Source organism: Hemicordylus capensis, chromosome 1 (assembly GCF_027244095.1).
Source record: "Hemicordylus capensis ecotype Gifberg chromosome 1, rHemCap1.1.pri, whole genome shotgun sequence".
NCBI lineage: Eukaryota > Metazoa > Chordata > Lepidosauria > Squamata > Cordylidae > Hemicordylus > Hemicordylus capensis.
In genome coordinates, this window is record NC_069657.1 from 422439969 (window position 1) to 422465890 (window position 25922).

At 42.5% G+C, this 25922-nt stretch overlaps 2 protein-coding genes across 2 annotated transcripts in view; both read right to left on the minus strand.

Annotated features, from left to right (window-relative positions):
* The window catches only part of PRPH2 (peripherin 2), a 34622-nt gene extending 24361 nt beyond the window's left edge, over positions 1-10261 (minus strand). Inside the window, exon 1 of the mRNA XM_053310970.1 lies at positions 9681-10261. Coding sequence (XP_053166945.1) covers positions 9681-10261 — 581 coding nt within the window. The remainder of the gene's footprint in view (positions 1-9680) is intronic.
* Positions 10262-16928: 6667 nt separating this feature from the next.
* On the minus strand, positions 16929-19611 carry TBCC (tubulin folding cofactor C). Its single transcript, XM_053310984.1, has one exon. It carries the CDS (start codon positions 19539-19541, stop codon positions 18552-18554), a length of 990 nt encoding a protein of 329 aa, XP_053166959.1. The 5' UTR covers positions 19542-19611; the 3' UTR covers positions 16929-18551.
* Positions 19612-25922: the final 6311 nt, after the last annotated feature.

Below are 25922 nucleotides of genomic sequence, written 5' to 3' on the forward strand. Positions count from 1 at the left end.
CAGAAATAACAACCAATAATTTGCAAGAAACAAACCAACTAATGTACAGTGCAGCAACAATAACAACGCAAGAGCTCGGATATAAGATCAATGGACCTGTCAAAAAAGAAAGTAGTACATCACCTAAATGGAAGATTAGATTAGAAAATAAAATCTCCAGTCTTAGATCAGATGCTAGTAAATTGAAAGATATGAAAGACAAGAAGCTGAAGAATGAAAACACCAAACAGTATCTGATCCAAAAATACCACCTAGATTCAAGGAAAATTAGAGAAGTCCTGGAAATAATAAAGCAGCAAGTAACAGCAGTGTCAAAGAAGATTAGCAGATATGAAGCCAGAACTACACAACACAGGCAGAATCTACAATTCCAGTTGAATCAGAGACCAAAACATAGAAGGAGAAACTGCAAGAAACATAGAAACACCAAATAAAGAAGAAAGAGTGCAATTCTGGGGGAAATTATGGGACAATCCAATAGATTATAATAAAAAAGCAGGCTGGATGAAGGAGGTCAAAAAATGTAACCAACAAATGCAAGATCTAATAATAACACCAGAATTAATAAGTGACAGAGCAAAGAAAATTAAAAATTGGACTGCTCCAGGCGACGATGAACTGCATGGCTTTTGGCTTAAACACCTAACAAACCTTCATAAACAACTATCAAAACAGTTCAATCACATTATGAAAGGCGGTGATATTGAACAATGGCTAACAACTGGGAAAACTCATCTTATAATGAAAGACCCAGCAAAAGGTGCAGTTCCAAGTAATTATAGACCCATAACCTGCCTGCCAACCATGTTCAAATTATTAACTGGAATAATAGCAGATGAAGTAATGCAACACTTATTAACTAACAAACAGCTTCCAGTTGAACAGAAAGGAAATTGCCTGAACACCAGAGGCACAAAAGACCAGCTGTTGATTGACAAAATGATTTTAGAAAATTGCAAGAGAAGAAAAACCAATCTAAGTGTTGCATGGATTGACTACAAGAAAGCCTTCGATTCATTGCCTCACACATGGATACTAAAATGTTTAGTAACAACTGGTGTCAGCAAAAACATTCAGATATTTATTTAAAAAGCAATGAGCATATGGAGTACACAGTTAACAATCAATGGCGAGACACTTGGACAGGTTAGCATTAGAAGAGGTATTTTCCAAGGGGACTCACAATCCCCACTGTTGTTTGTAATTGCCTCGGATACCAAACATCTAAAACATCAAGTCAAATCAACCATCTGCTGTACATGGACGATCTGAAGTTGTATGGAATGTCCCAGTCAATGGCGGGAACACCATACAAGCCATAAACACCTGGGCTATACCTCTTATCAGATACACTGCAGGAATAATAGACTGGACCCAGGCTGAGCTAGAGACGCTAGATCGTAAGACCAGGAAAATCATGACCATCAATCATGCTCTGCACCCCCACAGTGATGTCAATAGGCTATACCTCCCTCGCAGCTCAGGTGGAAGAGGAATGCTGCAAGTCCATCAAACAGTAGAGGAGGAAAAAAGAGGCCTTGAAGAATTTATCAAGGACAGTGACGAAGATGCACTTCAAATGGTCAATAACGCGAAACTATTCAACACCAATGAAAAAAAGCAGGCCTACAAGAAAGAACAAGTCAAGAACCGAGCAGAAAAATGGAAAAAGAAGCCCCTGCATGGTCAATATTTGCACAATATAAGTGGAAAATCAGACATCACCAAGACCTGGCAATGGCTTAAGAATGGCAACTTGAAGAAAGAAACAGAGGGTTTAATACTGGCTGCACAAGAACAGGCACTAAGAACAAATGCAATAAGAGCAAAAGTTGAAAAGTCAACAACGAACAGCAAGTGCCGCCTTTGTAAAGAAGCAGATGAAAGAGTGGACCACCTAATCAGTTGTTGTAAAAAGATCTCACAGACTGACTACAAACAAAGGCATGACAAAGTAGCAGGGATGATACACTGGAACATCTGCAAAAAATACAAGCTACCTGTAGCCAAAAATTGGTGGGACCATAAAATTGAAAAAGTTGAAGAAAATGAAGATGTAAAAATATTATGGGACTTCCGACTACAAACAGACAAACATCTGCCACATAATAAACCAGATATAACTGTAGTCGAGAAGAAAGAAAAACAAGTCAAAATAATCGACATAGCAATACCAGGGGATAGCAGAATAGAAGAAAAAGAAATAGAAAAAATCACCAAATACAAAGATCTACAAATTGAAATGGAAAGGCTGTGGCAGAAAAAGACCCAAATAATCCCAGTGGTCATTGGCGCCCTGGGTGCAGTTCCAAAAGACCTTGACGAGCACCTCAACACCATAGGGGCCACAGAAATCACCATCAGCCAATTACAAAAAGCAGCTTTACTGGGAACAGCCTATATTCTGCGACGATATCTATAACAACTGACAATAAAATTCTGGCATCCCAGGTCCTTGGGAAGGACTCGATGTCTGGATAAAACAAACCAGTCAATAACACCTGTCTGACTGTGTAAACAAGAAATAATAATTAATTTATTTATTTAAATTAATTGATATTTATTTATTTATTTATTTGATTTTTATACCGCCCTTCCGAAATGGCTCAGAGCGGTTTACAATTTGCTTAGGTTTCCAGCCATGCCCATTTTGAAGGGCATGGCTGGAAACCTAAGCAAATTGTAAACCACTCTGAGCCATTTCGGAAGGGAGGTATAAAAATCAAATAAATAAATATATAATATAATATAATATAATATAAATGTAGCCACCAAATGGCACAGTGACTTGATTAGCAAACCAGAGGTTGCCAGATCAAAACACTTTACCTTTACCTAATATAAATGTACGTTCTGGAAGGAATCTGTGTTGTAAAAACCAGTCTCATAAAGGTGTACATGCCAGTAGTAAATGAAAGTGTACAGTTCTTGACAAGAAAGCTTTTGTAACCAAGCAAGTGAACCACCCTACTTATTAAGTAGTGAAGCAAGCATACCTCAGTAACTGTAACTAATAAACTTTTAATTGTTCAATATTCAAGTAGCAACCGAGAGTGACTCTATTTGCACCCCCATGTCTACAACACTACATTGCCACACCTGAAGATCCACATGAAGTGAACTCCTGTGCTACTGCATTTTTGGAGAGCATAATTGGTGGCAGTGAACACGATATCATTGACTGGAAATAAAATACATACAGAAATGTTAACAAGAACACACAAATGTCCTCCCCGCTCATGACACATCCCAACAAAGCACCAGTGCTTTGGAAGAAGCACCAATGTAGCACCAGTACTTCTGAATAGTTCCAGACTAAGGCTGCAGCAGTGCTAGTGTATGTGTGTAGGAATTTCAGCAATTTCCCCTTCCCCTGGAAGGTGTCTGTTACCTGAAAATATGTCCCTGAGGGCTGCACAACTCTTAGGGACATATTTTCATAAGGCACAGAGCTATTATTATTATTATTATTATTCTTAATTCAATTTCTATACCGCCCTTCCAAAAATGGCTCAGGGTGGTTTACACAGAAATAAATAAAATAAAATAAAATAAAAATAAAAATAAATAAATAAATAAATAAGATGGCTCCCTGTCTCCAAAGGGCTCACATTCTAAAAAAACCCCACAAGATAGACACCAGCAACAGTCACTGGAGGTACTGTGCTGGGGGTGGATAGGGCCAGTTACTCTCCCCCTGCTAAATAAAGAGAATCACCACGGTAAAAGGTGCCTCTTTGCCCAGTTAGCAGGGGATGTCCAGTTAGCAGGGGATCCTGGGGAAGGCAAGGTTGTGAAATTTGTCCCCACTGCTGAGAGAGCAGTGGAACTGAGTTAGATGAACATTTCAGAAGCACCAGTGCTTCTCCCATTGCTTCCTCAATCAAGATGTCAGCCAATATCTATATGGTAGATCTTCATCAACATTTACTACTAATACAATTTATATACCACTTTTCAACAAAAGTTTCCAAAGTGGTTTACACAGAAAAACAAACAAACAAACAAACAAACAAACAAACAAACAAACAAAGGTAAGTAAGTAGATAGATAGATAGATAGATAGATAGCCTGTTATTTATCCAGAACAATCCCCTGGTTTCATACTTGCTAATACAGATTCCAATGCCTCTTTATTAATAAGTATGAAATAAAAAAGGCAAGAAAAGCCACTCAGATCAGTGGCGGCACCAGAAAAAAAATTGAGGGGGTGGCACAAAGGGGACAAAGTGCATTTATGGATGAGGAAGCTCTGTCCCACACATTATATCTCTGGAACTGAAAAAGGGGGCAGATGGGGGCATCTGCCCTGCTTGTTCCCCGCTCTAGAGCCACCTTGACTCTGATTATTTAAGGTACCCAACAAGTAGCCACTTAATGGTGCAGCGGGGAAATGACTTATCTAGTGAGCAAGAGGTTGCTGGTTCGAATCCCCACCGACTCGAGGGCACAACTTTACCTCTAAGAGGAAACAATCTTGGCTTCTCCTCTTAGGGAGGAGAGCCGGTCTTGTGGTAGCAAGCATGAATAGTCCCCTTTGCTAAGCAGACACTGCCTTGAATTGCATTTGAATGGGAAACTACTAAGGATATTCCCCTTAAGGAATGGGGCAACTCTGGGAAGAGCATCTGCTTGCTTGCATGCAGAAGGTACCACGCTCCCTCCCTGGCATCTCCAAGATAGGGCTGGATTCCGCTGCCAGTCTGTGTAGACAATTCTGAGCTAAATGGACAAATGGTCTGACTTGGTATATGCTAACTGGGCAAAGAGGCACCTTTTAAAAGTGGTGATTCTCTTTATTTAGCAGGGGGAGAGCAATTGGCTCGATTCACCCCCAGCAGAGTACCACTCCAGTGGCTATTGCTGGTGTCTGTCTTATGTTTCTTTTTAGACTGTGATTTCTTTGAGGATAGGGATTCATCTTCTGTCTGTCTGTCTGTCTGTGTAAACTGCTTTGGAAACTTGTTGAAAAACAGAATATAAATACTTGTAGTTGTAGTAGTATAGGACAGCTTCCTATGTTCCTAATCTGTGCTAAATAGGGCTGCAACTTATAATTTATTACTCTGATTCACTGAATTTAAAAAACTTTTGATCAGCTAAGAGGTGGATAAAATTGGATAGCAATTATATATAATTTTAAAAACAAATACTTAGAAAAACTGTAGATGTCATGCCTCATCATAAAAAATGAAAACATAAATGGATTCATATTTATTAGATCCTGATATCGCATGATTAATGGCAAATATCTGACATCATGGCATTCACATCTGATTCAGCTGCCATCTTTTTCAATGTTATAAAAAATATCATGATATTTGAGTCAAGATTTTGATTCTAAGCCAATGATCACATCCGTTGTTTGCTTACCTGAGGTAAATGCTGAAATATTTTAACCACACCAGCTTATTCATTACCTGGATCATTCACTGATAGCACTTTCTGTCAACTACTCAGACATAACCTCACCCACCACCTATGATGCAATAACAAACCATTGGTCTCTTCATATAGATAGTTACTCTGAGAGATTATCAAATATTTATCTTGCATCTTTAAGCTGTCAAGGCTGCCCTCATTTGTTATAACAATAACCCTCTTAAGCCTCAGATACACTCCTTCGATCAAGTAAGCATGCCTGCAGCGGCTGTTTCGGGAAGCCTAAGGTTAAAAGGACTGAGGGTTGTATAACAGGCCATCAGTATTAGAGTGATGTTTTGTCCATTATAAATCTAACAATTTGAACAATGACCTTAACAGAAGTTTATCTTATTTTGTCCACACTTTAACTAACCCTATTCTTCTCTCCTCAGGAGCTGGTCTTGTTGTAGCAAGCATGAATTGTCCCCTTTGCTAAGCTGTCTTAGTTTGCATCTGGATGGGTGGCTGCATGTGAGTGCTGTAAAATATTTCCCTTAGGGGATGTGGCCAGAGCTTGCATGCAGAAGGCCCCAGGTTCATTCCCTGGCATCTGCCAATCAGGGCTGGAAGACTCTCCTGCCAGGGATTCTCAACCTTGGGTCCCCAGATGTTACTGCACTTCAGCTCCCATAATCCCCAGCCCCAATGGCCTTTGGTTGGGGATGATGGGAGTTGAAGTCCAACAACATCTGGGGAGCCAAGGTTGAGAACCCATGGTATAGACCAGGGATTCTCAACGTTGGGTCCCCAGATGTTATTGGACTTCAACTCCCATAATCCCCAGCCCTTGTGGCCTTTGGTTGGGGATTATGGGAGCTGAAGTCCAATAACATCTGGAAACCCAACGCTGAGAATCCTTATAGACAATACTGAGTTAGATGGATCAATGGTCTGACTATGTATAAGGCAGCTTCCTATGTTCTTATGTAACCCAGGTTTCTCCTATCAAATGCTATGTCTACTGTGCTGTATTTAAGCACTTAATGAACTGTGAACTGTTCCAGATTCCCCACTTCCTTTAACTTATGAGGAAATCATGCTGGAGGCTGGCATTAAGAGCCCTGCCAAAGAGCTGTATATAACCTTGTTAATAAACTTGTTTAATTACCTCCATGAAGCCTGAATTCAATTGTGAAGGTTCAAACCACTTATTTCCTCTAACTTATATATTGCTCTAATAATTTATAAATATAGTTCAGTAGCCTTCCACTGTGCTACACTGGCTGTTCTGCTAATACAGAACTGTTACAATTGAATATTAATTAGAGGGGGCAGGGAAATGAAGAGAAGTGGAACATTTATTTTAAAAATGTATATGACACCTTTCAACAAACCAAGGTGGCAGAAAGATAATAAAAAACAAAACATCATAAAAAGAGCTTCTTGCAAAACAACAGAGCCAGAAAAAGTCTATAGCAAAAACCAGCTAGTCCAGACTGATGAACCTTCAAACAAGGCAGTCTTTGCTAGTTCATGAAAAATTAGAGGAGAGAGGAGAGCCAGATGGATTTTGCAAGGGAGAAAGTTCCAAAGTCTGGGCATCACCACCACCAAGAAGGCCCTGTTCTACACATCCACCAACTGCACTTCAGATGGAAGCAAGACGCAATGCAGAGCCTCCAAAGCAGAACACAGAGGGGGAGAAGGCTCATGTGGGAGTAGGTGGCTCTTGAGTTGATATGCTCAGTATCATATTCCATGAGTGGTGCTATGAAATGTAGTACAAGCAGATCACAATGCAAAACCAAAACATAATTTATGCTACAATATGTTATCAGCTGCTCAAAATAACCCTCACCAGCTGTATTATGTGAAATGACAGGTTCTGAACTGCATGAAGCCTTATTGTTCCCCTGCAGCATTTACACACATATGCATTAAGATGAATCTGTATGCCTCCCATTCTCACCCTGTTGGAGACTCAGGGAAGGGGGCTAAAATCTGAAGCAAAATGATTCTGACAGCTCACAACAGGTTCATAAGGCATCTTCAAAAGGCAAAAATAGGAACAATGAATTATCAGGAAATAGGAACTGTTCCTGTTAATGAGTTGCTTGGCGTGTATGTGATTCCCAAATCGCACTCTGCATCTGACTCTCACTAGTGGAGGGTTCAGATGTAACAGTGGCTGCTTAGGTCACTGCTATCCCAGGAGCACATGCTCCCTCCCATCCCTACATGTGCCTCTACTTCCACTGTAGGTTCCCAATATGCAAGATTGTTTGTGTCATCGGAACCCACCAGTCTTGGCATATCCTGCCCTACTTCCCTCAGGGAACCTGATGTCTGTAAAAGAGATTTCAAGTAAGTGACAGATGTTGGCTTCTCTGAGGGAAGTAGGGCAGGATACACCTGGTGACTGGTGGGTTCCAATGACACAACCAAGATTGGTGAGTTCCAACAACACAACCAGTCTTGGTGTATCAGAAGTTGAGACTCACACAGAGATGCTGGGGGGGGGGGGCGCGGAATCAACCTCAGGTGCCACTGTTTCCTCGGAACCCACCTTATGTATTTATCTTATATTGGCACAGACTTGCTTTCTAGTATATCTTTATCAGGGTCACAGTAATTAATTTATAAGTCCCAAATTTCATTGGACAGCACACATGTGCGCGCGCACACACACACATACTTACTAGCATCGTCTTTAAAATTCCCCCTTTCCTGACACACAGAAAGGAATACCTCTTAGGATACTGGCTGCAATTCATGCACGCAGAATCAAAAACCAATGAGAGTATGTTTTTTGCTTCGTATTTATCACATTTACTCCTATGCAAATTTAATCAATTAAGTAATCAACTGAAAGACATACAGTTAGTTGGCTAAGATTTATTTAACTGGATGTCAGTCCTAATCCTTAACCTAAAAAACAATCACTGCCTTGGCTTTTAAAATCAATGAGGGACCAGTGACGGCACAGAAAATAGGGACAAATAAAGTTATACTGGGGCTCAGCCTTTACTCCTTGGCATGAGAACAGGGCATTTCCCTGTTTTCATCTGTGATATGTTGGAGGGCATGGAAACTTGGCATATTCAGAAGACTTTACATGGAACTCCCAGTGAACTCTCATCCAGAAGAGTTCCGTATCTCCTTTAAGAACCTAAGAACAGCCCCTGCTGGATCAGGCCCAAGGCCCATTAGTCCAGCATCCTGTTTCACACAGTGGCCCACCAGATGCCACTGGAAGCAACAGGCAGGAGTTGAGGGCATGTCCTCTCTCCTTTTGTTACTCCCCTGCAACTGGTATTCAGAGGCATCATGCTTCTGAGGCTGTAGGTGGCTTATAGCCCTCAGACTAGTAGCCATTGATAGACCTCTCCTCCATGAAGTTATCCAAACCTCTTTTAAAGCCATTTAGGTTGTTGATTGCCACGTCTTGTGGCAGAGAATTCCACAAGTTGATTATGCATTGTGTGAAAAAGTAATTCTGTTTCTTGGTCCTAAATTTCCTGGCAATCAGTTTCATTGGATGACCCCTTTGTTTCACCATTGCTATAGGATTAGGTGTTACTGGACTAATAAGTGGTCTCGTGATGTCCTATCAGTGGGCCATCAATATTTTTGAGTACGCCTATGTTTTTAAGCACAGCATAATCTTGTTTTCTCCTCATGCCTTGCCCTTCTGCTGCCGATGGATTAAGATCAAGCCTACAAATCTTCAGATAATGCAAGCAGGGTGAACATCTCATTAGGTTTTCTCAAGCAGTTATTTATATCAAAGGGTACTTCTTCAGCTACAACTATTCCCATACTTTCAACAAATAATTATTTCACATAGGGTTCATGTTCAAAGCATTTATAGTAAGATATGATGAGTGTTACTTCTAAGTCAAGAAGAGAATCCTTAACACAGTTTCATTATTATAACGAGCTACTTCAAGATTGTATAATTTTGGCCACAACCACCACTGCCAACAATCACCAAAGAACAAGTTTAAGGATCTTCCAGGGGACAAAAAGAAGTCAAAGACCAAGCAAAATAATCACTGTATACTCTACCCTGAATATAATGTTCTGCATTATGTTGTTGCTAAGTCCCATTAATTTCAGCTTGCTGGTTTAAATGATCTTGAGGGCACTGAAAAAAATGTAGTTAATCCGAACTAGATTGGAAAAACAAGATAGCTGTTTCCATTAGGCAACATGAAAAGCACAACGTTAAGTTACAGAAGATATTGAATTTAGGTTCTGATAGTAGAAGTATGTATCTAAAATCAGTAAAGTATAAATTCAGTTGAACTACTTACTCTTTCACTTCCTTGGATCCAAAATCCAAGTATCTGTTGCTGATCCACTGAATCTCAAACCAGTCTCTAAAACCGTTGTTTCCACAACATTTGAATTCAATCTGGAGCATGTCGATGGTCTTCTTCATGAAGCACCTTCCTGGGGTATCTGTATCTCGGTAGAACTTCATACCATTTTTTAGGCCGAGTCCTAGTGTACTTTCCAGAGAACCCTTCCCAAGGAAGCAAACAAGAGCCACGAAACAAAGGAAGAAGTTAAAAAAGAAACACAATACCAGGTAAAGTTTCAGGAGAGGCTTCCATTTTGTAAATTTAGCAGGATCCAGTGAATCATAGCATATCTTGCCTGCTAAAGCATTGAAGGCGCAAGCTAGTAGACCCACCAATATCAAGGAATTGGGCACAAAGTGGCTTTCAGAATTGTCCATCACTTCGCTTCGCTTCCTGAGTTCGATTTTCAGGAACAATCCCATTGAAAAAACAACAATGCCTGCAAATACTGAAAACCAGTTCATGAGCCATAGTCCCTGTGCTAGTTTTACCCTTTTCTTCTGGTTGAACTTGATTTTCATCACAGCCATCTTTGCAAAGCTAGGTGCACCAAGATCCCACGGAATTAATCCTTTTTTGGAAAGGGAACAATTTTAAGAAGAACCGCCACCATTCAGGTCAAATGGCATAGAACTAATAGAGTCATTCTTTGGCCCTTCCATCTTCTTCAGCCTGAAGCAGGAAATGCTAGGGCAAGTTTTCCAAGTAGCAAAATTCATAAATTTAACTGAAATGAAAAGAGATTATTGGCAAATAGCACATGCAACTATTTCTGGTGGCCCCTTCCACGCAAAGGAGAAACAGCTTCAAAGTTTCAAATGATTAAAGCTGGATCTACAAGACGTCATTCTAATACTAATCGGCATGATCCAATTTAGAGAAATCTCTGCCAGCAGATAAGCAGTGGAAATAATCCCACATTTTACTGTTTAGTGGATTTGTGCCTTCACATGATATGTTACTGAGCAATACAATTGCTCAGTACATCCCATTGCCAGTGATTTATTTTTTGAAAAGTTGTTTGTTTTGTGAAAAAATGTATCAAGGTGTCATTGTATATTGACTTCCTCTGAAGCCAGGAAGACCATGCCAAGGCTTATCTTCGGTCACTCACCTTGAATGACATCCTCTGGCTTATGTTTTTGAGGGTGGAATTAAGGTAACCTTTTAAGTGAACTAAAATCTAAGTTTGAGGAAGCCATGGAAACAGAATATACTAGTCTCCTAACTTTGACAGCCAATAGTATACTGAACAGGAGGAAAACTGTATCAATCATCACCCAAAACATCAAAAAATACTGGTTTGGGTCATGAGCAGCTTATGGGCTAATCATGCTGGGCCAGGGGTAGGGCGGGGCTTGCTGAGGTTATAGGAAATAAATCTGTTTGTGCAGTGTGACACCAAGGATGAAGTTGTCCCACTGATTAAGTAGGGAATCTCTGTTCCAACGTCACTACTTAGGAGTGTCTTTTATAGACCTTGAGGATTTCAATAAAGTGTTCTGGACTGTGGACATAGAACCCAGCAAACAGTATGGCAGTGGCTGTAAATGCATTCTTTTTGTGGAATAATATGAATAACTGGAAATGTCACCAGCTGTGACATTTCCTTCAACTATACAGAGCTTGTTTAGTTTTTCAGTATGGCCAGTGCAATGATTATCTGTAGGCAAGTCATACTGTCTTTCCTGTATTTGTCTTTCCCCTTTTATTAATTCTAACAGCAGGAAATAATTTGTTAGTAATACTTCTGTGGACGGGTCTGATGGTCCCAATGGCAGCTTGAAAATCTCTCCAGTAAAATTGATTAGCAAAACTGAAGGAAGAATGAATAAGTGATGTTTTTAAAAGCAAAAAAGAGAGAACTCTAATCTGTGTACGTTCTATTGCCAGAACTATCCTCCAAATTGACCACCTATCCCCACAGAAAGATGGTGGGTGGTGGGGGGCGGGGCGGGATCAAAGCTGTATAAGGATCTCTCAGCACCACCTAGTGGCTAACAATAAAATGACAATACAATACAACAGTGTAACGGATATTTATATGCCACTTTTCAACCAAAGTTCCCAAAGTGGTTTACATACAATGTGAATAAACATTGGATGAGTGAGAAAATGGGCAGGTTCACACATAATGCAGAACCTGAGGTTCCCTCAGCCCGAAATATGGAGAGAACCTGAAGTTGGCACTGCAAATGATCATATATTTTGCTTTGATGGTAGTAGCTGAGTTGAGTCAGAAATATCCTCCTGAATAGGCCATTGATAGACCTGTCCTCCATGAAGTTGTCTAAGCCCCTTTTAAAGTCATCCAAACTAGTGACTATCACCACATCCCATGGCAGAAAATTCCATAGATTAATTATGCAGTGTGAAAAAGTACTTCCTTTTGTTGGTCCTAAATTTCCTGCCAATCCGTTTAATGGGGATAACCCCTGGTTCTAGTGTTGGGAGAGAGGGAGAAACCTTTTTCTCTTTCCACTCATTCTACTCCATGCATAATTTTATAAACCTCTACCATGTCTTCCCACAGTCGCCTGTTTTCCAAACCAAAAAGCCCCAAATGCCGTAGCCTTGCCTCATAAGAAAGGAGCCCTCCTTCCATCACCTGAGGGCTGCATATCATGTATGCCTGTACCTTCCTTATACCACTAAGCATGAGATACCACAATAGCTTTGTGTTCTCCAGTGTAACTTTTTTTAAAAAAAAAAGATTGTGAGCCCTTTGGGGACAAGGATCCATCTTATCTTATTTATTTATTATTTCTCCGTGTAAACCACCCTGAGCTATTTTTGGAAGAGCGGTATAGAAATCAAATAAAACAAACAACTCATCTCTAAAAATCATTATTTCAAGATATTTAATATTTTTATTTTAATAACCTAAATAGCACTGAAGGCAGTGCTATTTAGGTTATTAAAATAAAAATATTAAATATCTTGAAATAATGATTTTTAGATAATTAATTAAAACTAGCCAACTCTGCACAGAGCAACTGTGTGCTCATTGGAGCCAGTGGTTCCCCCTTCCCTTGCACCTTCTGCCCCAGTCTCCCGGCGCGGCTCCACCACCCGCCCAGCCAGGCTCCTCTTGGCCGCCCTCTTCCCCTTCCTGGCGGTGGGGCTGCCTCCGCCTCCTCCTCCCCGTGGCCAGGCCCGGCCATCACCCTCCAGCGTCCTCCTGCCCAATGTCAGGAACTCTTGCAGCATGTCGCGAGAGTTCCGCCTCAAAAGCCAGGCACGCATCTCCACGCATGGCCAGCCAAGAGAATTAATTATATAGATGTTTATTTAGCAGCTTATGGCTAAAACATAAGAATAAATTCACAACAAAAGAATATAAATCACAAATAAAACACAGCAAAAAGTAAAATCATAAACTAGCAGCTCAACGAATAAATCGTTCTATCCTGTGGTCCCCCCCCCCCACTTCAAATCGTTCACTGCCATAATATTGATTTACAGCCTTTGTTTACATGTTTTGTCATTTTCTAATTTGCTTTATTCAGTTACATTTTAAATAATGGGTACCGAGGGTCTCATTCCGGGATGTAAAAGCAGGATATAAATATTTTCATTAATATGGAAAGTACATGCAATGGTGGCTGGAGTAGAGGGTCGCTGGTAATACGCACAATGCAACCTGCCCCTCAGCCATTTGAAAAAGCAGATCTTGTAAAACTGAGCTTCGGATGCTTGCGAAGTGGAGGTAGATGCAGGGCCCTGGGGGTTCTGTCTAGCTTCTAGCAGAAGCTAGATGGTGAGGGCATCATGTACACGAGGAGCCTGGGTAGGGTTGCTTGTGTGAGTGCTGGGATTGGGCCTGATCCTGGGGCTGCCCCACTGAGTAGCCAGAGGTTTTTACTTGGACTTTTACTGAGGTAGAAAGGTGTGAGCACATCCTTCTACCTCACTTCCCAGTTGTGGGGCTGCTCGAGCAGCCACAGAATGGTGGTGGGAAAATCCCGCCTTGCATGGTACACTGGGGGATTTCTGGGGGCCAGGCTGCATTTCTTTAGCCTCCAGATGGTCATGCTGCTGGCTGTGGGGGTTATTATCTCGGGGTGGGGGAGGTAGGTGCGATCCTACTTTCCCTCCCAAGGTTGTGTGAATGACCTTATTGTCACTCTTGTCAAATAATCCCCCCCTGCCTCGATCAGGCAGCATTAGTTGTGTTTTGATTTGGGGTTAGATCAGTGTCCTCTCATGTAGGAGGCGACAGAAGCTACTAGGTTTCCCCAAGGGTTAAAAGCTCCGACAACATATTAATCCAGCAAATTCTAACACCATGGAAACAGTCAAGCACAGGGAGACCAGAATATTTATTTTGTGCTGAACTTTGAATGAATGATTAAGGCCACAATCCTGAACAGACAAAAGACTAATTTCCATTGAACCCAGAAGGACTTCCTTCTGAATAAAGATATAGCATCCTTAGCAGATTTTAAAAGTGATGGTGGGTGAGATGTCCATATGTGTGTTCAGGTGTCTGTACACATATACATGTTTTTGTACATACAATGACTGTACATACATTTATTTTAGAAGTGAACCTGGATATAGACCTTCTCAAATACAGGATACAGATGGAAAGTGTACTTTGTGTTCTACATAATGTGAATAACTGTACATGCATGCACTGCACAGATTTTAAATGCACTGAATGTAACATACAGAGCTAGTCTCTAGCCCTATTCAGACATTATGCTGTACATGCATACAGGTGTCTCTACTAGGGATGTGCAGAACTGGTTTGCATCGGTTCATCAACCTGACCAGCCCAGCCAGTGGGTTGAACTAAACCAATTTGGGGACCCATGGTTCGGTCCAAATTCAGACTGGACCACTGCAACAGGTCTATGCACACCCCTAGTCTCTACATGTATGTTTGTGTACAGCTCCGCTCACATTCATGAAGCAGGTGGGAAGTATATTGCTCTATATGTATTGAATATAACATGCGACTAACTGTATGAACACTCATTGAACATGTGTGTAGGGCTGTGTTGCTCAGTTGTGGTGCCCAGTCTTTGGAACTGCCTACCCTAACTGCCCTTATTAAAAACCTTTTAGTTTTCAGTTGCATTTAATGGACTTTAATTTTACCGCAAGTGCCAAGTATTTTATTTATCGCTTTCATTTGGTTTTAAGTTGTTTCAAAATTTCATTAGCCACTTAAGTCTTTGAGTTCAAGCTGGGAGAGAAGGGCTGTACTAGAATAGATCAGCATAGGCATTTCAACAAAACCCTAGAAGCTACATTACAATATTACTCACCCACAACTTGTGGGAACAACTTTCTTTTTCTCTCAAGTGAAACATAGTGGGTTTAAAAAACAAAACAAAACTGGCTTGATTAAATTTTAGTAGATAAGGCAGAATATAAAACAAGTTTTGTCTGTGGGCCACATTTGGCCTATGAACTGCCAGTTGGTTTATCACTGGACAATGATGGACAGGTCTATCAATGGCTACTAGTCTAATAACTACAGGCCACATCAATTCAGCTTACACATCAGCTCAGCTGGACAGTTGCTGGGCCTTCCTAATGCTAAAAGACAAAGCTGCCATTGCCAACACAAAGCCAAGCCAAATGCTGCTAAATGCTACTACTCAATGCTACTAGAACATCTTTGTGATTTATGTATATATTTGTTAAATTTCCCCCCCGCCTTTCATTAAGAAAATCCCAAGGTGGCTCACAATAAAATTTAAAAACAAAATTATAAAAAAGACACATTAAAATATTGAGCTGAAAAATATAAAAACAAATCTGATTTTTAAATAAATTAAATTAAAACACAGGTCATGAACCCTGCTGCATATTGAGATCAGATGTTGTCCATCTGCAGTTGCCACCTATTCATTTGGTGGCACTCGAGGACAAGCCTTCTCCGCTGCTGCCCCAAAGCTTTGGAATGTGCTCCCTGCTGAAGAGCCTCCCCATCTCTGACAACTTTTTAAAAGTCTTACAAGATGCATCTGTTCACCAAGACAAAATCCTGTTTTAATAGTTTTGTGTTTTAAGATTTTAAATTGTTGTAATGTTTTAACTTTTCTTTTGCCATTTACTTTTATTGTAAACTGCCCAGAGACATAAGTTTTGGGTGGTATAAAAATATGTTAAATAAGAAATAATAATGTTGTCTACCATTTTTTGTACTCCATGGAGGAAGCCAGCTGGGGTGACACCACCTATACCTTCAAGTTACTCTTTTCCCTTCCCCTCCCCAGTGGTCTTTTCCCTTCCCCTCCCCTATTTTTGAAGGGGGCAGTAAAATGTTTTTCTAACATGCAAGGCTTCCATCTCAAGAAAAGTGTTTTAACATGAGAAGACTGCTACTCCCAGTGATAATCATTTTGCTTATGTGCTCAACTTGTGTTCATGAGGGCATTTGCCACTAATGATTTCTCTCTCACAAAAGCAACCCAGTGAGTGAGATAGTCTATCCCAGAACAGGCAAAATTTCTACAAATTGAAGTAAAGGTAAAGTGTGCCATCAAGTTGATTTCCACTCCTGGCGCCCACAGAGCCCTGTGGTTTCTTTTGGTAGATTACAGGAAGGGTTTACAATTGCCGCCTCCTGCACAGTGCGACACTATGCCTCTCAGCATCTTCCTATATCACTGCTGCCCGATATAGTACCAGCAGGGATTCAAACCGGCAACCTTCTGCTTGTTAGTCAAGCATTTCCCTGCTGCCCCACTCAAATTGAAGCACTAGACCTTACCTAGAAAAATTACTTGAGTGGCCAAAGTTAGCCCCAAGCTTGGATAGTGAGGACAGAAAGGATGCCTCAGGAGACACACTTCCACTGTACATGTTTTTTTTACTCCAAAAGTTAATTAGGGAGTATCACCACCCAAGCTAAACATGGCAAGCAAGAGGTTGCTTTCAAGGCATCAGGACAGTTTCCCATATGTCTCTAATGTCTCCCCATTTCATACTGACAGTAACTTGCCCGAGAGCAGTGCCACTTCCAGGTCAGCTAGTTGGAAAGCGGTACTCAATATAATTTAGCAACTGCCTTCCAACATGCAAGGAATCCTCTCCATTCAACTGTGAAAGAGGTGCTATTATCAGAAGAAGAGCACTTGAGACATGCACCACTTTCACCATAACCTGGGACAAGGCTGGAAATGTTAGTGACAGAGAAACAAAATAATAAGAAAACACACTTCACAAAGAATGCCAACCTTTGATCAGAAATTATGAATAAGTTTTAATTCAAGCAGCTACAGTTACTCTTCTTACTGTACTCAAAAGTATATTGGACAGAGACACAGTATATTTATAAACAATACAGAGTACTGGAGTTTCCATCAGTATTTTGCAAAGCTACTAACTTTTGAAGTACATTAGCACAATTAAAAAAACAGAGACCAGGAATGACAATATTGACTCTGCTTACAGTTAAACAAGGTTCAGTTTTACAGGATGTTCTTATGCCTATGGTATTGAAGGCCTCCAATGAGCAAAGAAAGGTAATAACTCTCAAAAATCTGACCCATCTTCATCTATCTGAACAGAAACAGAATTACTTTATGAAAAACAGATAGAACAAACTGTTGAAATGCCTAGACCAGTGTACACTTATATAAGAACATGCAAGTGTTATTCAATAGTTCTAAAGAGCATCTTATCACAGTAAGAGTGGTTTCTTGGGGAAAAGTGTAAACAAAAACTTTAAATATGAGAAATCCGGTTAAAGTTAAGAACGGATGATGTGCTGCTGACTTCAGTTGGAGAATTAAGCACTTGACTTGCTCCCACTAATAGAAGTGGCCTTCTAGGTGCTTAACTTTGGCCAAATTGTGCCCAAAACATAATGCTTTGCTCTGCTCTTTTATAGGTCTACACTGGAATATTCACAGACACACCACTCTGGCATCACATCTGAGCTATACTGTGCAAATTGTGTCACACTGGTAGCAGTAAAGGATTTAAGTGTCACAAGGATGTAAGATTAGACGAGTTTGCCACAGAACTGGAGTTCATCCCATGATGCAAAATGTACTACTAAACTGTTTTAAAGATCAGGCAACCAGCTGAAGGCAAAAATCATGTTTCTGACACTTCCAGATAACTTGCAGCAACTCCAAGATGTAATAAAGAGTACAAAAGATTTCTGCACAGTGCAAGATTGCTGCCAATGTAAATAATAAATTTAGTCTACAACTGCACCTGAATAAGGTTGCTTTGCAAACAAAAATTTAACAGCAATCACTAACAGTGCTTTTCAGCTTTAAATAACCAACAGGAGCGCCAGAGGAACCTACATGTGCCAGAAGAACACATTACCTCCCCACTACCATCATTTAAACCTCTTCTAGCACGTTATAGAGGTAGCACAGTCCATAATCCCAGGCACTGCATTCTTTAATCAGAAGTATGGGACAGTTAAGTTACTGAGTATTTCACTCGAGTGTTCAGTGCTATTCCAATTCTACCCAGAGGGCAGCACAGCTCAGAAAAAAAGTCGCACAATAAGGAATAGTGCATAGAATAGAAAAGATTAACACTAGGACACTTGCAGTGCAATCCTATACATGAGTACCTGAAAGCAAGTCCCACTGTAACTAACGAGATTTACTTCCAAGTAAGGGTGCACAGGATTGCAGACTCAATTACAAACCGAGTGCAGTTAGAGATAGGTACTTCGGTACCTTCATCGCAACACTGTGAGCAGTTTCCAAACATCAGCAAGGTCTGTCTCTCTAATCGCAGTGTTCTCTCTGTGCCTTTGTAACAACTGCTTTTGCTACAGTGCAGCTGCCTACAGGACCTCTGCAGAGACGGTGGCAGCTACATCACCCCGGCTCAATCCCAGTCGGTGACCCTCTCGTTCTCCGGGATCACGCTCCAGTTCGGGGAGGGCTCATCTCTGGCCAGCCAGTTGAAGTCATCCACCTCGCTCCAATTGTCCCTGCTCCGATCGAGCCCGGAAGTCTCGAAGTCGGAATCGATGCCCGCATAGCTCCACGTATAGGGGCCGAAGCGGACACCGCTGCAGTCCTCCAGCATCGCGCGGCAGGTCACTTGCACGTAGAAGCTGGTCTGGGTGGTGCGGTACGTGCGGAGCTGCTGGCAGGCGAGGGCCAGGCGGCTGCCACTGCAGCCTTCCACCCGCGCCGAGGTGGAGACCGGGCCGCACAGCACCGTGCAGTCCCGGCAGTCGCGCACCAGCAGCGTGTTGGGGTTGCCCCGGAGTCGCACCCGGCAGCGGCTCAGCTCCGACAGCACCACGTCCTGCTGCAGCAGCTCGGCTGGACCCAGCTCCAGCTCTTGCCCCTCGACCCCGCTGAATCCAGTCTGGGGGCCTGCAGGCGAGGAAGAAGCGGAGGAGGGAGCTCCCCGGGGCGGCGGCTTCGGAGGCGCCTGAGCGGATTCCTTCTTGAGGGCGCGGAAAGCGAAGCGCTTCTTGGGCTGCAACTGGAGGCGCCGCTCGGAGACAGCGGCCTGGAGCCTGCCCAGCGCCGCCTGCGCCTGCCGCACTTCGTATGGGGCCAGGAAACGCACCGAGTCGGTCAGCAGCCGCTGCAGGCCCTGCAGCCGCCCGGCCGCCTCCTCCAGCCTCTGGGCGGCGGCCGCCTCGTCCTCAGCACCCTGTTCCGCCTCTGGCTCCAGCAGCGCCTCGACGGCTTCCCGCTCCCGGGAGAAGGCGGCGGTGAAGAACCCGCTCTGCTCCTCCTGCACCGCCTGGGCGTCGCGCTCCCGCCGCCGCCGCTCAGCTTCCTCCCGCCGCTCAGTCTCTCGCTGCTGGAGCTTCTCGGGAACAACGGACACCCGGTCGCTCGCCGTCGCCTCCATCTTTCTTTTCCAGCCGGCCCGCCTCTGGCTGGCTCAGCCTTTCTCACCCACCTCACACTAACAAGGCTGCTCATTGGCTGCAGGCGACGGCCTCGCCGGTGATGTGAGGGGAGGCCCTCGGGGAGGGGGTGGGCGTGGCCTCGTTTGTTAAAGCGGCCGTGTTCGCTTCGCAGTCCTCAAGGAGAGCCGAGATCCCCAGAAGGAATCGTTAAGCTCTGCTGCCTCCCCCGGTTTCCACTTGATGCTTCCTGCAGGGTGGGGGGATTAAAAAAATAGTGGGCGTGGTGGAGGCTGAAGGAAAGAATTCCTGCGCTTCATGGATGGCTGGATGGTAGGGATGTGCACGAAATAAAGTTAAAAGCTAAAGTTAAGCACGGAGGATGTTCTGCTGACTTCAGTTGGGGGAGTATTAAGCACTTAACTTCCTCCCACTAATAGAAGGGGACTTCTAGGTGCTTAGCTTTGGTCAAATTGTGCCCCATACATAACGTTTTGTATTGCTGTGTAGGCATACATATGTCAACATCGGAATAATATTTGCAGACACACCGCTCTGGTATCACATCTGAGCAATACTGTGCAGATTGTGTCACACTGATAGTAGTAACGGATTTATAGTGACACAAGGATGTAAGATTAGACAAGTTTGCAACAGAACTGGAGTTCATCCCATGATGCAAAATGTACTATTTAAACTGTTCAGGCAACCAGCTGAAGATCAGGCAACCAGCTGAAGGCAAAAGTCATGTTTCCCACACTTCCAGATAACTTGCAGCATCTCCAAGATATTATATATAGTACAAAGGATTTATGCACAGTGCAAGACTGCTGCCAATGTATATAATAAATTTAGTCTACAACTGCACCTGAATAAGGTTGCTTAGCAAACAAAAATTTAACAGCAATTGCTAACAGTGCTTTTCAGCTTTAAATAACTGACATGAGTGCCAGAGGATCCTACATGTGCCAGAAGAACAGATTACCCCCCCACTACCATCATCCACACTCAGAAGTTTTTTCTGAGGTGTGAATTCTCATTCTATCATAGCAAATGAGATTTTTTCAATTAAACAACTCTCATGACCCCACTTTCACTTTTTCACACTCTCTATTACTATGAATATGAGGAAGTAATCAATTTATAACACTTCACCTTATGAAGACAAACCTCAGAAATTCACCAAAATTCACCCCTCTGCCCAATCACTCTCAAATTGGGGACGGGTGGTAGCCTCCACCCATTAGGCACTATCTACCAGCCCACCCCACTCCTTTGGGGCAGATCCACTTTCTGCCCCCAATCTGCCCCAAAGTCACCAAAACTTCAAATATTCCCCAAAAATCAGCCCTCTGCCCAATCCCCCTGAAATTGTGGTGGTAGCCTCCACCCATTAGGAACTACCACCCCACCCCACTCTTTTGGGGCAGATCCACTTTCTGCCCCCAAACTGCCCCAAAGTCACTAAAACTTCAAAAATTCTCAAAAAATCAACCCTTTGTCCAATCCCCCTGAAATTGGGGTGGTAGCCTCCACCCATTAGGCACTACCACCCCACCCCACTATTCTGCCCCAGGCCCCACTTTCTGCCCCAATCTGCCCCAATCTGCCCCAAAGACATGAAAACTTCAGAAATTCCCCAAAAATCACCCCTTTGCCCAATCCCCCTGAAATTGGGGTGGTAGCCTGCACCCATTAGGCACTACCACCACACCCCACTCCTTTTGCCCAGATCCCATGCTATGCCCCCGAACTGCCCCAAAGTCACTAAAACTTCAAAAAATCCCCCCAAATCGGCCATGAGCCGAATCACCCGAATTTTTCAGCCCCCAAATTCGGGTGATTTGGCTCGGCCCCGAAAAATATCGGGGGACATCGGGGGTGATTAGGTTCGGCCCCGAATCACCCGAAATTGCTCGTTTCGGGCACAGATCGTTCTGTGCCCGAAATTTTTTGCACATCCCTACAGAGTGGTGTGTCTGCAAATATTATCTATGTGGTTGCTAAGAGTTGACACCGACTTGACAGCACCTTATCAATCAATCAATCAATCAATGGGACAGTTAAGTTCCTGAGTATTTTACTTGAGTGTTCAGTGCTATTCCAATTCTACCCAGAAGGCAACACAGGTCAGAAAAGAAGTGGCACGATAAGGAATAGTGCATAGAACAGAAGGGGTTAGCACTAGGACACTTACAGTGCAATCCTATATATGAGTACCTGAAAGCAAGTCCCAATGCATCTAATGAAATTTACTTCCAAGTAAGGGTGCACAGGACTGCAGTAGACTCAATTATAAACCGAGTGCGGAAGAGTGCAATTGGGGACAGTACTTTGGTACCTTTATCACGACACTGTAAGCAGCTTCCAAACATCAGCAAGGTCTGTCTCTCTAATCACAGTGTTCTCTCTGTGCCTTTGTAACAACTGCTTTTTCTATAGTGCAGCTGCCTACAGGGCCTCTGCAGAGACGGTGGCAGCTACATCGCCCCGGTTCAATCCCAGTCGGTGACCCTCTCGTTCTCCGGGATCACGCTCCAAGTCCGGGGAGGGCTCATCCCTGGCCATCCAGTTGAAGTCACCCACCTGGCTCCAATTGTCCCTGCTCTGATCGAGCCCGGAAGTCTCAAAGTCGGAGTCGATGCCCCCATAGCTCCATGTATAGAGGCCGAAGCGGACGCCACTGCAGTCCTCCAGCATTGCGCGGCTTGTCACTTGCACGTAGAAGCTGGTCTGGGTTCAATTATGCAATTATGCATATAACTCTAAATAGTCCTTCCAAATCTTGGTATGGGAGTTCACTTTCAGCATAAAATGGTAAGTTGTCGTTTCAAAAGTTGCCAGATTAAAGAGATCTTCTGTCCATTGATAAACTGAGGGACTGAAATGATCATCCTAACACTGTAAAATAATATGCTTGGATACAAGTAGTTCACAGGAAAGCCATGATCTGCTACTCCAGGAGAGGTTCCAGACATGTGGTAAATAACCAAGAAGGATTATTCTCTGAACAGATTTTTAATGCTCAATTATCAGATCAATAATTCCAAATTGACATTATGCCCAAGAGAAGAAGATCTTTCTCAGATTCGATATAGTACGGTATGGCAGTACTTGGGTACAGTGTGGTCACTGACTGACTAATATCAATTAGATTTCATGGACAACCCTTTAAGATGACAGTTTTGCAAGTCTATGCCCCAGTGACTGATGCAGAAGAAGACGAAGTTGATGAGTTTTATGCTCAAGTGCAGTCTGAAATTGACAGAAATGCAAGCAAGATGTGCTGGTGGTATACCACTCTGATAGCTGAGAATGCGGATGATCTGCAAGCTCTAGTAATGAAAGTCAAGGAGCACGGGAAAAATTGGACTATAACTAAATGTAAGGAAAACTAAACCAATTAGAACGGGTACAGCAACCAGCCTCAGAATTGATAATAAAAACATTGAAGTGGTGCAGAGCTTCTGCCTTTTAGGATCGACCATCAACAGTCAAGGATGCAGCAGTGAAGAAATATGCCGCAGACTAGCACTTGGTAGGGTTGCAATGAAGGCTTTGGAAAGGATATTTAGATGCTGCGACATGTCTATACCTACAAGGATCAGAATCATTCAAACAATGGTTTTTCCTGTGACACTGTATGGATGTGAAGGCTGGACTTTGAAGAAGCAAGACAAAAAGCATTGACGCATTTGAACTTTCTCAGCTATCAGAGTGGTGTCATCAGCATAACGCAGGTTATCGATGTTTCTTCCTCCAGCTTTAAAACCATGCTCATCTTCTTCCAATCCAGCTTCTCTCTTCAATATACATTGAATAAATAAGGAGAAAGTAGACAACTGTCTTACTCCTTTGCTGATCTGGAACCAGTCTGTTTCACCATGTTCCGTGTGGACTGTGGCTTCTTGTTCAGAACATAATGAGATGTTCTGGGATGCCCATTTTCCTAAGGATATTCCACAACTTGATATGGTTGATGCAATCAAAGGCTTTTCTGTAGTCAGTAAAGCACATATTGACTTCTTTTTGGTATTCTTTGGCTTTCTCAATTATCCAGTGTGCATCAGCAATGACGTCTCTTGTTCCAAGGCCTTTTCTGAAACCAGCTTGAATGTCCAGCATTTTCCTTTCCACGTAGGATGATCCTGAGCATTATTTTGCTAGTATGTAAAATTAAGGATATTGTGCAATGGTTTGCACAATCTGTTAAGTCTCCTTTCTTTGATATGGGTATGTAGACTGATCTCCATTGGCCATTGTGTCATTCTCCAAATTTGCTGGCGTAGTTTGGTTAGAGCCTTGACTGATTCTTCTTCTGTTGCCTGTCATAGTTTTGTAGCTATTCCATCAATTCCTGTAGCCTTCCAACTTGGTAATGACCGGAGTGCTGATCTAACTTCATCTTCTCGTACTAGAAGTTCTTGCAAGTAGGAAATATCTTCTAGAGTATCTTGGATGTTGACATCCCTGCTGTACAGATTTTCAGTATATTCCTTCTATCTGTGTTTGATCTTCTCTGAATTAGTTACTGTCTTTTGGCATCCCTTAACATACCAGTTCAAGGTTGAAACTGCCTTCTGAGTTCAGATATCTTTTGGGAAACTTTCCTTGCTTTTCCGTGTCTGTTTCCATCCTCAAAGTCTTTACAGATGTCATTTTAGTATTGTTCCTTGTCTCTTCTAACAGCTTTCTGAAATTCCCTATTAAGTTCCTTCCTGAGGTATTTATCTTTCTTGACTTTGGCTTCTCTCCGCTTGTTGGCAATTTCCACTGTCTGTTCTGACATCCATTTTGCTTCCTTCTGTTTCTTGGTCTTTGGCAATCTCTTATTTTTATGTATTTATGTATTTATATCCCGCTCTTCCTCCGAGGAGCTCAGAGTGATATACATGCTTATTTTTATCCTTGCAACAAATCTGTGAGGTAGGTTAGGCTGAGATACATGATTATTTTTTTGCTGAAGAGAACTGAGTTCTTCCACCTCTTTGCACCAAAAATGTAATCAATTTGATTTCTTTGTACTCCATCTGGTGATGTCCATGTGTATAGTTGCAGCTTTGGTTGTGTGTGTGTTGAAAATGGAGTTCCAGTGCATCCACCTTTTGCACCAACTATCCTAATGACCACTAGGGGCACTGGGAGTAGAGACAGTGAGTAAGGATCTCCCTATCTGTCCCTACAGTGTGACCCCTGATCTGTGGGGTCACGTTCTGTGCTGAGTCACTATCCTCCCTTTCCTCTTAGAGAGTAGATGGAGACATCTATCTCTCCTTAGCTATTCATTATGTAGTCCTTTAGATTAGGATTCAGTCTTTCCTATCAATAAATACTCAGTATTTACTTCTATAAGAATCTCAATGTGTTTTCTCTAAATAGCTGCAACAACTAAACCATCCTGTGCTACCTACTTTGTAACTGGAGTGAGTGCTCTTTTCCTTAGTGCTCTGCTGTTTACTTACTGGGGGTAAAATTAAAAAACTCCAACAGTTTGAATAATGCGTTAGCAATGAAGAGATCATTGGCTTGGCAAAAACTAAGAAGTCATTCTATGCTTCATTTCTCTTTCCTAGGCCATATAGGCTGACTGTGTTTTCCTCCTTACCATTTCCAACTTTGGCATTCCAGTCCAACCACCACCAGCACATCTTGCTTGCATGTTCTGTCAATTTCAGACTGCACTTGAGCATAAAACTCATCAACTTCGTCTTCTTCTGCATCAGTCACTGGGGCATAGACTTGCAAAACTGTCATCTTAAAGGGTTGTCCATGAAATCTAATTGATATTAGTCAGTCAATGACCGCACTGTACCCAAGTACTGCCATACCGTACTATATCGAATCTGAGAAAGATCTTCATCTCTTGGGCATAATGTCAATTTGGAATTATTGATCTGATAATTGAGCATTAAAAATCTGTTCAGAGAATAATCCTTCTTGGTTATTTACCACATGTCTGGAACCTCTCCTGGAGTAGCAGATCATGGCTTTCATGTGAACTACTTGTATCCAAGCATATTATTTTACAGTGTTGGAATGATCATTTCAGTCCCTCAGTTTATCAATGGACAGAAGATCTCTTTAATCTGGCAAATCGTTTTGAAACGACAACTTTAATCGTTTTGAAACGACAACTTACCATTTTATGCTGAAAGTGAACTCCCATACCAAGATTTGGAAGGACTATTTAGAGTTATATGCATAATTGCATAATTGAACCCAGACCAGCTTCTACGTGCAAGTGACAAGCCGCGCGATGCTGGAGGACTGCAGCGGCGTCCGCTTCGGCCCCTATACGTGGAGCTATGCGGGCATCGACTCCGACTTTGAGACTTCCGGGCTCGATCAGAGCAGGGACAATTGGAGCCAGGTGGGTGACTTCA